Here is a 17,122-nt window from a genome sequence, read left to right on the forward strand (position 1 = left end):
CTACATTTTTATTTCTAACGGATAAATGTAATAAAAAGATTGATTTATTTAACAGTGGGTGTCTGAAGAAATTTTTTTTCAAAATTTTCCAAACTCATCATGTTAAAGCTTTTTTTTTTTTTAACACAACTAAAAAATTAGCTATTCAAATGAATTTCGGACAACTGAATATATTAAAAGTAATATCTCTTCTAGTTAATTTACGAATTTCATGACAAAATTCCAAAGAGAAACGAGGTACCACCATTTACAAATCGGAGGGGGGGGGAGAAAGGAGGGGCTTTGTTACAAAATCTTACTGAAAACGCAGTTTTATGATAACATTTTTAGCACTTTATTTGCTTAAAGCTCTTAAAATATATACTGTACATTATTTATTAACTTATTTGAAAGTATATTCATTTTCGAACGATGGTATTTCGAGGACATAAGATGCCTTGGTTTTTAAATATGATGATTTTAGCAGAACCCCCTATAGGATATAGGATGAATGAGAAAACGAAAATGACACTTTATAGGATAAGGATGCAAGTAGCTGGGGGGTGGGGGTGGGGGATGAAACGAATTTTCCAAATGATGGCCTGTGCGTGCACTTGAGGAGAGCAACTTTAAAGACATGGATTGGTTGATGATTTTACGTCATATCAACCATTTTTAGGTTATTTTAATACCAAATCCAAAAGTTCTCATGCTTAAAGTTTTTTTTTTTTTTTTTTATATCTTTACATATTTATTCGCTTTGTTTGGTTGTTTGTAAAGGAAAATTATTGTTTTTTTGACTTTGCAGAACATGATTGAGTTTTGCAAGGGGGGGGAACTATAACAATGTTTGATACATTTGGAGCCAGGAAGCTGGTATCCAACCATGATCGGGTTGTATCAGAGATATAACAGGACGAAAGAGAACAAAAACTACACATTTTGTAGGACAGAATGTGAGTAGTAAAAGAAAAAAGAAGAAAAAAAAAAAATTGTGCATGCAGAGGAAAGTTAACTGCTCACCATTCTTGGCTTAAACAAGCCGAGCATATGGGGTCCTTCTCCACGAGTGAAAAATTTACTTTCAACATGACTAACATTTGTGCAATTTTTTTTTTTTTTTTTTTTTTAAATCCAAGGATGAACGATTTGGGGGCAATTACCCCTATAATGTCCTCTAGGGGGACAACCAGAGTTATCCCTTAAAATCCATTCTGGCAAAAATTTAGTTTCACCATGACTAATGTTTGTGCAAAATTAGAAGAAAAAAAAAAAAAAAAAAAAAATCCAAGGCGTGGTTGAGAAAAGTACAAACAGACAAACGGCTGTTGAATTCTTAGCCTTCATGGAAAAATTAACCCTTTGGGAAATGGTTTCCACTACATTGACCAAGAACCAATTAACTTGAGTGAAGCATCAGCACAGATACTACACTTTGCTCCTGACCTGAAGGCGCAAAAAAATTTTTTTTTTATATAGGAGTCATGGAATAAAATATGGAATTGCATTCATCTGCAAAAGATCTAGCTAATTTGCATATTTTTTTTTTAAAACGTTCATTTTAATTCCCTAGTAGTTTTTTTTTGGTTTTCTTATGGGATGATCATCTTTAGTGAACTATTACGTGCAATTATATTTATGCAGATATTCTACACAATTTATGCTGGTGTAATAAGGTCGTGTGATATTTGCGTAAAAACGTTACAGCAAAAACAAAACATTTCTATAAATATTTATGTATGCGTATATATTTGTATCACAATTTTGCCTACCAAACTCCACTGTAAGTTTTTGGTTTAGAAACATGAAACTTGGTATATAGGGTATTCGATCCTATGCTAAACTTTATATTTGGGTTTTAGTTAGACAAAAACGGTATAAAAGTGTGAAAAAAAGACAAAACTTGTCATATGAAGGCTGAACAACGGCATCACAAATATACATGCATAACGTAATAGCTATTGGTTCATGTTTTAATTTTTAGCCTTACAGTAAACATCTTTTCATAGGTCAGCCATTAACGTCAGAGGAAAAAAAGCGTAAGCTAAACATTATAATTTCAATTCTCGGTGGGTGTGCGCAAGTCATTTTTTTTTTTTTTTTTTTTAAACTTTAAATCATTACTATATATTGGGTCCAATCTATATATCTATAAAAGTGAAAGTGTGTCTGTGTGTGTGTGTGTGTGTGTGTGTGTGTGTACATTTTCCTACCAACGCAAGTCATTTTTTTTTTTTTTTTTTAAACTTTAAATCATTACTATATATTGGGTCCAATCTATATATGTATAAAAGTGAAAGTGTGTGTGTGTACATTTTCCTAACAAATAACTGTCAATTTTCGGTCTACAGACTCGAAATTTGGCATAAGGGGTATTGAGAATTGGGAAAATATTTTTTAACGGTTTTCGGCCAGAAATTTGTCTGTTAAGGGGTCAAAGTTCAACGATTTGACCTTTGAGAACTCTACAAAACTCCTCCGACAATTTTCGGTCTAAACACTTGAAATTTTAGATATAGATTACTTGGACAGGGATCTAACTTTACAATTCTATTTGAGCCCAAAACAATGAATGCTAAGGGGTCAAAATTAAAAAAAAAAAAAATTGATGTCTGTGGTCTCTACCAACTTTCTCTATGGTAGTTAAGGAAAACTTATATAGAAAGGCATTACTGCACATTCACACTTTTTAATATATATATAGGCACGTAAAGGTATGAACAGTACATAGGGCCCGAGCAAAGCCGGGCGGAACTGCTAGTATAATATAATAGGAAATCCGCATTAAGCAAAATCATATTCAAGCGTATTTCATGACCAGGAAATACCGGGCGGTCTGCTAGTATATATCTATATATATTACACACACACACAGGGCATAAGATGTTAAAAATCAGTACAAACCTGTTCTAGGGCAGCCGGAAAAAATGAAGAAAGAAAAATGGCCGCTGTTCTCTTTATATGGCTACGAGTTAGTCAAGTTTGTCACCTGATATGAAAATAAGATGCTCTGGTTAGGAATAAAAAAAAAAAAAGCCTGAGTTTTGAGACTGGGAAGTTTAGATTTGGACGTTGAAGAAGCAATCACGTTGACTCGCAGGCGCTCGCCCAATCACCAAAGTTAAACGTTGAGCCTGGTTAGTACCAGATCAGTGATCGCTTGTGAAGTTGAAATTCCCATGTCACTTCCGCCTATAGTTAAATTTACCGGATGATATATAAAATTATTTCCAAAGTCAAGCAACGTCGCAGTTCACAAGAGCCATGACAGCCAACAAACCGGAAGTCCAAGACTCGAGTTTCACCCTCATTCGGGCAATTCAGTTGGACACATCTGAATTAGAGATTCAAAATCCGCTTGTGAATTTGAAATTCCCATGTCACTTCCGCCTAGAGTTAAATTCACCAAATATATAAAATTATTTCCAGTCAAGTAAATCAGTTGAACACATCCGAATTCAAGATTCAAAACTCGAATCTCTTGCATGCGAGGTGAGTACTCTGTCACATGAACAACCACACCACATGCAAGAAAGTTTATTAACGCAAATTCCTACTTGTGAAACATCAGCTTGGGTTCTTGTTAGTTGGATGACCACAGCCCTTATTTGCGACAAAGCAGGCTACCCCAATTAGTTTTTTTTATGATGTCTGTCATGAGTTACAGTAAAATCATAAATTTCAGGATGATTTGACACGGAATTACCCTGCTGTATCAAGAATAGGAAGCAGTAGTGACTTACCGAGACAATATTTCTGGCCCGCAGATATCGGTAGATCTGTGTTGGTTCTAAAATAGAAAGAACAAAAAAAAAAAAAAAACATTAATAAAAAAAACAAAAAAAAAAACTAAACATTAACGAAATGTTTATAAAAAAAAAAACATTAAAGAAATGTTAAAAAATAAGTCTCCCGTATCCTTTATATAGTATTCCCCTCGCTATTTTACAATATAAAAAAAAAAAATAAAAACGTTAAAAAAAAAAAAATAAAATAAAAAATAAAACGTTAAAAAAAAATAAAAATAAAAACGTTAAAAAAAAATAAAAATAAAAACGTTAAAAAAAATAAAAATAAAAACGCTAAAAAAAAATAAAAATAAAAACGCTAAAAAAAAATAAAAATAAAAACGTTAAAAAAAAAAAAATAAAATGCATGAAGAAATGTTAAAAAAAAAAAATATATATAAAGAAATTTTTTAAAAATATGCATTAATAAATATTAAAAAAAAAAAAAAAAAAAAAAAAAAAAAATGAACCCCCCCAAAACAAAACAAACAAAAAAAAAACCCAAAACATTGTTAAAAAATAAATCTCCCGTATCCTTTATAGTATTCCCCTCGCTATTTTACAATATAAAAAAAATAAAATAAAAACGTTAAAAAAAAATTTAAAATAAAAATAAAAACGTTAAAAAAAATTTAAAATAAAAATAAAAACGTTAAAAAAAAATTTAAAATAAAAATAAAAACGTTAAAAAAAAAATAAAATGCATGAAGAAATGTTAAAAAAAAAAAAATATAAAGTTTTTTAAAAATATGCATAAATAAATAAAAAAAAAAAAAAATAAATAAATAAATAAAAAAAATACCCAAACATTGTTAAAAAATAAATCTCCCGTATCCTTTATAGTATTCCCCTCGCTATTTTACACCGAACCCACGTGTAAATATTGAATGCCGTTTTAAAACTTCTACGTATGAGATCATACATGGTACTTTAGTAATACTAATTGCTTCTGAATAATAAGTAACTTTCTAGCACGGCAAAGAGAGCCCACCTTCTTTGCAGCAACCCTGGCAATTACCTCAATGTATTTGTTCTAATTTTCTAAATATAGCATACTGTATTACTGTAAAGTCATTATTCTATGCGTACAATGTATTAGAATTGACAGAAAATGGAACAAATTTAAAGACAAACGTAGATAAATACAGTACGCCCAGTTCAGGTAATAATAATTAGCGGGACCTGTAGAAATTCCACAGGGGACTCATTCATGTTGGCATTCTGTAGATGCTCAGTGTAAGTGGAGATGCTCCGATATTATTGTAGCTATTTACTATGCCTCCCCACGGGGCAGAGTTAGACACCAGGGTCGTTTTTTAACGTGGAGAAAAGGTACAAAAATAAAAATTGTCTCAGTCGTGAAGGATTTCCCCTCCACCGAAAGAACAAGAAAATGAAGTGCAGCATCTGAAGAACAGATACTACACTTTGATCTTGTCCAAAAGGCCAAGCTCCGATATTATTGTACCTATTTACTACGCCTCCCCACGGGACAGAGTTAGACACCAGGGTCGTTTTTTAACGCGGAGAAAAGGTACAAAAATAAAAATTGTCTCAGTCGTGAAGGATTTCTCCTCCACCGAAAGAGAACAAGAAATAGAAGTGCAGCATCTGAAGAACAGATACTACACTTTGATCTTGACCAAATTATTATTGTAGCTCCTTTATTAAAACTACAAACGTATTTATCTAAGCTAGTACGAACACCTGGCGAAGTCAGTCGTAAAGAATGCTTAAATATGGTATTTTAATTCTTGCAGATTTCATATATCTATATATAAAGCTGAATGTGTGTGTGTGTGTGCCTGGTCACGAATAGGCTCCTATATGGAGGACTATTTAAAAAAAAAAAACTGATTACATATAATTAGAGAAGATGTATCGACATACAGGAATGGGTAGGTTTGATCTGGCAGAACGGTAGTTCATTAAAATTGTGGGGTCTGCGTTCGGACCTGGTCCACAAAGTATGGAAATAAAAAATTTCAAAACCGTTTACAAGTGTTTTTGATATAGATGTACATAATACTTTGATAAGTATGTTTTAACTTAAATAGGGATGGTATAATAAAATTGTGGGGTCTGCGTTCGCTCCTGGCCTCCATAGAATGGAAATAGGCACAAACTTTAATAAAGACTTTTCATATCTATCTGCGTAAGTATACTTTGATAATTATGTTTCAGTTTGAAGAAATATGGTATAATGAAATTATGGGGGTGTTCGTTCACGCCTGACCTCCATAAAATGGAAATATGTCACAAAGTTTAACAAGGTTTTTTAATATAAATCCACAGAATATTGTGATAAGTGTTTCAGTGTGAGCAGGTATGGTATAATAAATTATGGTGTTTATTTTATTTTTACTTTCATCATATTTTGCTTTGGTTTGATACCCCCAAATTCGAAGCTATCTCTTTACAACCCTTCCTTTTCATAACCTATCATCTATATATATATAAAAGCGAAAATGTATGTATGTACGCTTTTCCTCAATGTCCACAAAAGGCTTCTTTCAGAGAAGCGCTCGCTTGCTTCACAACTTTTTATATCATCTATAAATTGTAATATCTCACACTTAACCATGGAGCTCGCCTGTCTATTTAATTTTATTGACTTTCAAACGTTAATTATTCCACATTTCCCGCATCGGCACGCGTTACATTCTGTTTTCGGTATAAAAAAAAAAGCAAAACTTGACTAATCAAAGGCCCAGAGCCAGTGGTCTCTAGAGAGCTAAGTAACGTTTGGTCAATGTCGGCTTTGTCATGCCCGGGTTTTTAAAAACAAACAAACCGATTTATTGACCTCATTAAAAACTGTCCCGCACAAAATGCTAACTGTTGAATACCTATCACCGTCACGTCAATCAAAAACGCGCATCTGTTTTTTTTTTTTTTCACACTTTACTATTTTCCAACTGCGTGTCGTAAAGGCTTCGTTTTTTTTTTTTTTTTTCACACTTTACTATTTTCCAACTGCGTGTCGTAAAGGCTTCGGTTTTTTTTTTTTTTTTCACACTTTACTATTTTCCAACTGCGTGTCGTAAAGGCTTCGTTTTTTTTTTTTTTTTTTTTTCACACTTTACTATTTTCCAACTGCGTGTCGTAAAGGCTTCGTTTTTTTTTTTTTTTTCACACTTTACTATTTTCCAACTGCGTGTCGTAAAGGCTTCGTTTTTTTTTTTTTTTTTTTCACACTTTACTATTTTCCAACTGCGTGTCGTAAAGGCTTCGTTTTTTTTTTTTTTTTTTTTTTTCACACTTTACTATTTTCCAACTGCGTGTCGTAAAGGCTTCGTTTTTTTTTGTTTTTTTTCACACTTTACTATTTTCCAACTGCGTGTCGTAAAGGCTTCGGTTTTTTTTTTTTTTTTTTTTTCACACTTTACTATTTTCCAACTGCGCGTCGTAAAGGCTTCGGTTTTTTTTTTTTTTTTTTTTTTTTCACACTTTACTATTTTCCAACTGCGCGTCGTAAAGGCTTCGGTTTTTTTTTTTCTTTTTTTTTCACACTTTACTATTTTCCAACTGCGTGTCGTAAAGGCTTCGTTTTTTTTTTTTTTTTTTTCACACTTTACTATTTTCCAACTGCGTGTCGTAAAGGCTTCGTTTTTTTTTTTTTTTTTTTTCACACTTTACTATTTTCCAACTGCGTGTCGTAAAGGCTTCGTTTTTTTTTTTTTTTTTTCACACTTTACTATTTTCCAACTGCGTGTCGTAAAGGCTTCGTTTTTTTTTTTTTTTTCACACTTTACTATTTTCCAACTGCGTGTCGTAAAGGCTTCGTTTTTTTTTTTTTTTTTTTTTCACACTTTACTATTTTCCAACTGCGTGTCGTAAAGGCTTCGTTTTTTTTTTTTTTTTTTTTTCACACTTTACTATTTTCCAACTGCGTGTCATAAAGGCTTCGTTTTTTTTTTTTTTTTTTTCACACTTTACTATTTTCCAACTGCGTGTCGTAAAGGCTTCGTTTTTTTTTGTTTTTTTTCACACTTTACTATTTTCCAACTGCGTGTCGTAAAGGCTTCGTTTTTTTTTTTTTTTTTTTCACACTTTACTATTTTCCAACTGCGCGTCGTAAAGGCTTCGTTTTTTTTTTTTTTTTTTTTTTTTTCACACTTTACTATTTTCCAACTGCGTGTCGTAAAGGCTTCGTTTTTTTTTTTTTTTTTCACACTTTACTATTTTCCAACTGCGTGTCGTAAAGGCTTCGTTTTTTTTTTTTTTTTTTCACACTTTACTATTTTCCAACTGCGTGTCGTAAAGGCTTCGGTTTTTTTTTTTTCACGGGCACCTGTTTTTTTTCACACACATCTACAAACACCCGGGCAACGCCGGGTACCCCTCGCTAGTACTTTCATAAATCAGAGTCCATTTTCTGTAGGCTGTTTTTGAACTCAGTCAACGATGGGTACTTTTGCTAGTATATATCTCCATATATACAAACACAGAATAAACACAGAATAAAAAAAATAAAAAAAATTTAGAATAAGCCGGGAAAGCATAAGAGTTTGGTGAACCTTTGATTTAAATTAAATTAAAGGATTGCTTCACTGGGAACTGTAGTTTCAAGAGTCCACCTTAAAACTTTAAATTTCTTGAAGTTCGATTACAAAGGCCATCAAATTTATGTTTATATGAACAAGCAAGGCCTAGAAATTTGAATACATATTTTCTCGTTTATGAACACGAGAAACAGGTCCATCGAATCGGCGTAACTACTTAATGTAGTAGTTCTAATCTCCAAGAGATACAAGAAGCATAGTTTATAGCTGTCCTTTATAGCTCCATATTTCTCTAAATATTTTGTTAGGGTGGTCTTTCGTAGATGTGTTGGTCTAGTGAAACCTTATTCCTGTATTTTTTCAACGGAGACTCTTGTGATGGGAATTACCCGAAACTGGACTGGTTCAAATCTAAGTTATATTATCAGTAGGAAGTAGCATCTAGAAGAAAAATGTGTTTGCTTGTAAGCGGTTGGGAACGCGCTTAGCTGGTAGTCGGAGGGGGAGGATAGGGGTGGGAATATGTCTGTATGTGTGACGGGGGTGGGTTGGGTTGAATCGGAGGAGCTTTTCTCAGGTCATATTTTCGGTACATTTTAAAGTTTTTATGTAAATACTACTGGGTGGAGGACTTAGTGTAAATCTAATAGACCAAATGCGCTGATTTTTAAATAATTTCTTTTTTTGGGGGGGGGGGGGGGGCTCACCAGTGGAGTTTAGGGGTGGTGGTTTGATGGTTCTAAATTTAGGTTTTAAGTCTTTAGCCCTGGGAAGTGGTTTCTAAGCTATATTTTCAATTGGGCCTAGGTTTTATATTGTTTAGGTTATAGTCTCGTTGCATCGTGCGCTAGTTGGTGGTTTGGTTGCAATTTAACAGGTGGTATTTAGTGTACATGTTTATGGGGATAGGGTTTGTTAGGCAAAGTTGTTTGTCGGCTTATGTTTAAAGCAGATATATTGTTAATTAGGCATTGCCAAGATGCAGGCGATTCTAGGTTGGAAATTTATTTAAAATTATGTAATGGTTGTGTGTTCAGAGGGTGTGCTAATATTTTATATTAAAGAGTTGAAGTTTTTTATGGCGATTTTTTTCAGATTGTGAGTGCTTATATGTGGTTAAAAAAAAAAAAAAATTTGGTTTGGGGTGTTGTCCAACAGTTCTATACTAGGGGAAACCGTTAGTGATGGATATTGTTGCATTTTATGGAGGGCGAGGAAGCGCAATAAACTAGTTCCTGTCCGGTGGTGCATTTTCAGTGGGGTTAATTGCATTTACGTATTTGAACGTTCTCTTGTGCCTGCAACTGCAAATTATCTCTTGTTTTGAATTGAGGATGTTTAATTTTTTAGGCGTCGTTATAATCTCAGTCGCCTCTGCGTTATATAGAAGGCATTATTTAGATCCTGGGCTGTATGACTTTGGATTTTCTTAGTATTTTCCATTTTAATGTAAAGTCTATTTTGTTTTGTTTTAGATTTCTAACTAGGTTAGATAGGGTAGTTTTTATTTTAGGGTTCTCCTTTGAGAATGATTGTAAATGGTTCGCACTCTGGCCTTTATCGGGAAGGAGGATAATCCTATGTATGTATGTATTATAGGGCTTGTGCGCGGTGTATCTAGAAGTACTTCATTTATCTGGGGGTGGCCTGAGTTTCTATGTTCAGGTTCTGTGGAGCTTATACGTATCTGCTGTGTGGTCAGTTGTTCAGATTGAGTAATATTGCTTATTGGGTTATGTGGATCCTCTCTGGTGCAACTGGTACTATAGGTCTAGGCTGTCAGATTATTAGTTGTCATATTAGGCGGGAGTCCTGTTACTGTACATGAATATATGACGTCTGAGTGTACACAGTCATTCTCCAGTGGGCAGCTATTTGGATCGTTACAATTGCAGTTTGGTTGGGCTAGATTAGGGTTGCCATTAATTATTTTCTGCGCTGATTCTATTTTCCTATTATTAGTGCTACATTAGGCATAGTTGAGAAGGATAGTTTTTATTTAGGATCGTGCTGTATATGTGAGGATGCTTGAAAGAATCTTCTAATTTAAAGAATTCTTTTGGGATATTAGTTTGGATGTTATTATATGGCGGGTGTCTGTTAAATTTGTATAAGCTTTTCATTGTTAGGAGTATCTGGCATATGATACTTATAATTCGATCTTGCCTTATTATTTTGCCTCGACTTGCGTTTAGTCATGTTGTGGGTCACTATGCCTAAGGGGCTGGATAGTTTTTTCAGCATTATTCGTATCATATTTAATTGCGTCTTTGTATCCAGAGCTTGCTAGTGCGTTGTTATAAAAGGTGGAACTTTCGTTGAAAATTTTATGGTTTGCAGAGAGATTAGAAATTCTTTTGGACACCGAGGTAGGGATTGCCTCAATGACGGATCTGACCAAGTACCAATGCGGCCCTCACTTCCACCCAAGTAATAATAAAAAAAAAAAAATAAAAACATAAAATAAATAAAAAGTAGGAAAAGGAGAAGAGAGAGTGGACAGCAAAAGAAGGAATGACCATAGTCTGACCCCAATAAGAAGGGTAGGAGTGGAACACGCCCATGAAGATATTTGGTGTTATTTACAGACATTTCATCCGCTCGGGAAACATGTAACCAAAATGGACTGTGAAAATACATTCTGAACACATTTTAAATATATTTTAATTATTTTAGACTTTGAATAATTTCTGAAGAGGATGCTACACAGAACGTCTGAAATGCGTAAAAAAATATTTTAATGATACCTTTTTATATGAAAAATCAAAAGACAGAATAATAAAATAATGTTCTAAAATACATAGCAATTATCTTATTTAAATATACATTTTTCTCTCGTTGGAATCTCTCAACCAATTTATATATATATATATATACTAGCAATCGGTGCCCGGCGTTGCCCAGGTGTTTTGAAGTGTATGCTGAGGAAAAAAAAAAAAACGGTCAATTTTTTTAAACTTTGACCCCTATTATGACCTCTTAACATTTATTGTTTAGGGATCAAGTAAAGTTAATAAGTTAGATCCATGTCCAAGGAATCTATATATAAAATATCACGTGTTCAGACCTTAAATTGTAGGAGGAGTTTGGTAGAGTTCTCAAAGGTCTAATTGTTGAATATCGACCACTTAATCGCCAAATTTCTGTCGAAAACCTATCACATCGATTTTCCCAAATCTCAGTACCCTGTATATCAAATTTTGAATCTGTAGGCTTAAAATTGACAGAGTTTTAGCGTAGGGAAATGCACACAGACGCACACAGACACTATCACTTATACATATATATATAAATATAAACATCATATATATAAGGATAATAGTACGCCATATATATAACAAAAGACCATTATTTACTGAAGTGAAAAGAAACCCCGGGGGAACTTTACCCAAAAATAAATCTATATTTTTTTGTGTGTATTGATAGTCTGGTACTTATACAGTTTAATGACGACATTAAAAAATGGAAATATTGAAAAAAAAAATTTTATTGTACGTAACTGTTATAGACTGAAGTTCTCCGAAAAAAATTTCACTTCATTTGATCAATTAGTTTTTTTTTTACAGCGAAAAACAATGATTTATCACGGCTACGTCAACGTGGCCATTTTGGAAATGTTATTGCAGGCCCAGGAATCCCCCAAGGGCAGGTAACTGCCGTATATATCAGAATACCTCCATTTTAGGCCAATCTAGCCCTTTTTTCCCCCACCAGAATGAGATTTTTTTTTTTTTTGCGAAGACAGATGCCATTTTTGGGGTGGTTTTTTTTTTAAATTTATAACAGAAGTAAATAAACGAAGTTTTGAAGTTATCCATGCGTGTTCAACTGAGCATGTTTCGAAAATAATCTCGTATAAAAATTCTTCAATTCTTTGCATTCTTCAATTTCTTTGCATATTCAATAGTATTCTTATTTAAAAAAAAAAATACGCAAAAAATTGCAGATTTAAAAAAAAAAGGAAAAAAAACGTAAAAAAATTGCAGATGTTTTGTGCGCATCTCAATATGGCGAGAAAAAAAAGGCTAGATTGCGAAATTTGGCCTAAAATGGAGGTATTCTGCTAGGTACATTTCAAAATGGCCACGTTGACGTCGTCGTGATAAATAATTGTTTTTCGCTGTAAGAACAAAACTACTTGATCAAATGAAGTGAAATTTTTTTTTCGGAGAACTTCAGTCTATAACAGTTACGTACAATAAAATTTTTTTTCAATATTTCCATTTTTTAATGTCGTCACTAAACTGTATAAGTATCGATAGTCTTATCAACACCCCTTTTTTCTATTTATTTAAAAAGAAAATGCAACTTTATACAAATTCCCTATTAGTTTTTTTTTTCGGTTCTCTTATACGATGATCATCTTTATTTAACTATTACGTGTAATTATATTCATACAGATATTCTATATGATTTATATTTGCGTAATATTTGCGTAGAAATGAAGAAAATCAAATTTACTGTGTATTTATCGTGTTGCCATAACAACGTGACGTAGCCAAGGACGGTAGTGGACGTGAGTGTGTGTGTGCGTGTGTTTTCGTGCTGTATTGTTTGTAGTAGTAGTAGTAGTACTAATAATCTGTCCAGCGTTTGCTTTCTTGTTGTGTGAATGGCGGACGTTGAGTCGGAGGTTGGATTGTGATGTCTGTAAGTTTCGTATTTTTCTAATTTGTAAATGGCAAGTTAGAAAAAAATTAAACCCTTCCAAGATGGACAATAAATACGACCAAAATATTTTATGGTAAAGTTAAGAGCGTAAGAACTATACTTTTTTAGGAGATGTGATTATTGGATTAACCAATCAGAAATCGTCTGTGGCACACACATCTGTTTTTATAGATATATAGATATATATAGTAGGAATATTAATTGCCTTAATGACGGATCTGGGGTGATTGGAAAATTTTTGTGGACATAGTGCAGTGACAAATTTGGTTCATGGTAGGGGTAGTATGTTTCTTCCTTTAGGTTTAATGTTACGTCTAAGTTTGAGGTGCTTTTTTCATTCTCTAATGTTATACTAAGGCTGAAACTTAAAAAAAAATTCTCTTAGTTTGATTATGGTCCTATTGTACATTCTGGGCCTAGCCCCAGTTACTAATAGAGCATCGTCCCTATACAGGCCTCCTTGCAGGTCGCTATTGCTGAATCTATGTTTAAGCTCATTTAATAGGTAGATTCCTACCAGATCCGTTACTTGTGCAGAGTCTGCTGCGCCCATCACTATGTCGAATTGATTGTCTTTTCTAGTCCACAATTTATTATCAAATTGTATTAAAGTCTTTCTTGCTAGTAGGATCAGACTAATTTCTGAGTCGGAAAGGTCTGAGTTATTTTTAGCTAAGATGAGCGCTTTGTTTAAAAGGTTAGGGGATATAGATTGGTAATAGTTGTCAATGTCAAATGTTATGAAGTTTAGTCTTGATTTGTCTTTGAGATTCATGAACCAATCTATAACATTGTTCGATGATTGCCAAAGGAGAAGCTTATCTTCTTTTTTTATACTTGGTATTATTCTATCTATAGGAAGAATTAAGTATATATATATATATATATATATATATATATAATTTTATTATTTCGCTATAACATAACATCTATACTCAATTCATATTAAATGTTAGTGTGGTTGTTGTGGGACTGCAGGTGTCAATGTTAGTCCCACAAACACCAAAAAATAAAAATGAAAAAAGTGTAAAATGGAGTTGAACAATCAAACAAAGATGATTGAGGCGGATGAATAAATTTAATACAAAGATCGGTAATAGTTGTCAATGTCAAATGTTATGAAGTTTAGTCTTGATTTGTCTTTGAGGTTCATGAACCAATCTATAACATTGTCCGATGGTTACCAAAGGGAGAAGCTTATCTTTTTTTATACTTGGTATTATTCTATCTAATATGTTTTTACTTATTCTTCCTAGGTCTGATTTAGCGGGGCAGATTAGCCTAATACAGGGGTTGCTATTGAAGTTAGGCTTATGGTCCTTTAGGGTGAATCTTGGGGTAGCTGGAGTGAAGATTTCTGTGTGGTTACTCAGGTTCATGCTAGTGAGTAGGTTCCTGGCTTGGTTGTTGATCTTATGTATTGAGTTTTGCGGTACTTCCATATATGATTTTCTAAGCTCTTTATATATTAGGTTCTTATAAGCTTTGTAGTTTAATTTGTAATAGTTTTATCCGCGGGAACAAATAGTTCTGTCCCCATTCTTAACTTTATGAGCTAAGCCGTTTATTTTATTAACTATCGGGTGTGGATGTTTATTAGGTTTCTTAAATTTTATTTTTTTGATTAAATTAATTGGTCCGTTTTCAAATTCTAAATGTTCTTTAGCTTTAGGGAATTGGTTTGATTTTAGTCCATAATATTTCATCGCCATTCTCTCTTGCTCCCTCTGTCGGGAGATACTATTTATTGGCAGAGGGGAATTTTCTATCGATTTTTATATATTATAAAGTTGAGATTTCAAAAATAAAAATGATATCCATATGACTTGGGTTCATCAACTTGAATCGAAACTGAATCCCAAACTTATGAATATATATATATATATATATATATATATATAGCTGAAGAAACTAAAGTAATAGTCGAAACCGAAACCAAGACCTACGAAGAATTCTTGATAAAATCATTTAAAAAAAAAAAAAAAAAAAAATATATATATATTGTAGGAGTGCCATTAGCTATAATCGAAACCGAAACTTAATTCTTGGTAAAATTATTTATGACAAGAAATGGAAGTACATAACAATTAAATGACCCGGATGTAAGCGTGACAGAAAATAACACACACGCTACCATATTAATATATAGAAAATAATAATACAGTACAATTATTATTCATTATCACAAAAAAATATGCACTGTACATATTAGCAACTGTTTACAGAGTATTCGTTTTTAATGACGGTAGTCCCATATGAGGCGATAGGGTTAAGAGCCTAACTCGAACATGCCAGCGGCTTTCTGGTACGGTAGACACTCTTACCCATTGGTATAGTAATAACGTAATATTGCATGCAGTTAAGTATTTCAGTATTGTAGCAATAATATAATGTAAACATTTTGTACTACAACGATATTTTAATAAAAAGTACAGTAACACTGCATAGCATAGTTCATAATGTAAAATTTACGCATACAACATATTTGAATGAAACAAATTTAAAGACAAACTTAGATAAATGCAGTATGCACAGTTCAGGTAACAATAACAGATACTTGCACAGTTTAATGAAAACATTAAAAAATGAAAATATCGAAAACAGGATATATTGTACGTATCCTTTATGGAATGAAGTTCTCTGAAAATTTTTTTTTTTTTTTTTACAGCGAAGAAAACAATTTGTTATGATACCGAGCAAAAGGTTCGATTTTTAGGAAGATAAGCTAGTAATAAAAGATGGGGAGGGAGTGTCGGCGCTTTAAATTGAGTTATCTCCCCGTGGCGTGTTCAGCAAATTTCATAATGGCTGATTTCAACACGCTGTCATAAAAACATGTTTTTCCGCTGTAAAAAAAAAAAAAAAAAAAAGAAAATCAAATTAAGTGAAATTTTTTTTTGAGATCTTCAGTCCAAAACAGACATGTACAATATAACCTTTTTTTTTCTTCAATATTTTCATTTTTTAATGTCTTGATTAAACTGTACAAGTACCTAATAACCCAGTCCGGGGCCCTTCGGGGCCTGGGCAACAGGTGTCAAGCAAAGATCATATGTGGAGACAACCCCACATATAAATTATTGGTCAATGTAGGAGAAACCCTCCATATCAATTGTCACTATCCAGCTCCCCTACTCCCCGGGGAGCTGGTTCCCATTTCCCCATCACTCTCCACATTATAAAACGGCCTCGTGCCTAATTTGCTCAGTGGAGAAGCAAAGAAATACCATAGAGTACAATTCAGTAATATGGGATTTAGCTGCTTGTCGGGGGTATTTACGTCGAGGGGGCACAAGTGCTTGCAGTTCATCAGAGTATTCACCGTTAAAGTACTTGTAGAACAGGCAGAGGGATGCAACATTTCGTCGATGAGACAGAGGCTGAAGTTTAGATGACAGTTCAGGGCCTATCAGGTTTGCGACTCTCTTTTGAACCTTGTCTAGGAGTGAGATTTTCATCTGTTTGTCAACTGTTTCATGACTGCGCATGCGTGAAGCGTTCACATGGCAGGTTCCTTATGTTAAGGAGTAGGTTCGAAAACACTTTAAAAGATTGTGGCAAGCTGGCTTAATGGTTATCATACTTTACTATCTATAGGTTTTAGTTTTGATCGCAGTTTTTTTTACTAACAAAAAGTGAACTGCTTAGAATTTTTTTTTTTTTAAAACGTTACGTTTAATACTGGCCAATGCCAGATAGATCTGCTAGTGTGTGTGTGTGTATGTATATATATATATAAAATTGACTGACTCTCCCGTCGATTTTGACATATGATCTTCCACCACAAGCTGCTCGGAAATCCACACAGTTTTTTATAATGGTGAAGGCTTTGTGTAGAACCAGCCACACTTTTTGGTATTACTGCTAACCTCTGTCGGTGCAGATAATTGCCACAGGACAGAGTATATAGTAAACCGCATGTTTTTACATCAATTTTCCTCCTCCTAGATGCATATCTTAACGAAGACTTGGGGAGTGCATCTCTCCCAGTGAATTAATGCGCCCCCAGATACCAACCTGGAAATTTCTGCGACTCAGTAGGTACATAGATTGCCTAGACTTTACAAATGGTCACCCATCTGGTACTGGCCAGGCTCAACGTTGCTTAACTTCGGTGATCTGGCGAGAACCAATATATATATATATATATGATACACGAATTACCATTAGCATATAAAA

General features: G+C 33.4%; 1 protein-coding gene across 1 annotated transcript in view; it reads right to left on the minus strand.

The window, feature by feature from the left end:
* LOC145268668 (polycomb protein suz12-A-like) overlaps positions 1–17,122 on the minus strand; it is a 97,423-nt gene that overhangs the window by 42,838 nt on the left and 37,463 nt on the right. The window contains exon 3 of the mRNA XM_080124157.1: positions 3,723–3,769. Within this exon, the coding sequence (XP_079980283.1) occupies positions 3,723–3,769 (47 nt within the window). The remainder of the gene's footprint in view (positions 1–3,722; positions 3,770–17,122) is intronic.

This window comes from Euprymna scolopes, chromosome 44, assembly GCF_053919585.1.
Source record: "Euprymna scolopes isolate OS-2025 chromosome 44, ASM5391958v1, whole genome shotgun sequence".
In the NCBI taxonomy this organism is placed as follows: Eukaryota; Metazoa; Mollusca; class Cephalopoda; order Sepiida; family Sepiolidae; genus Euprymna; species Euprymna scolopes.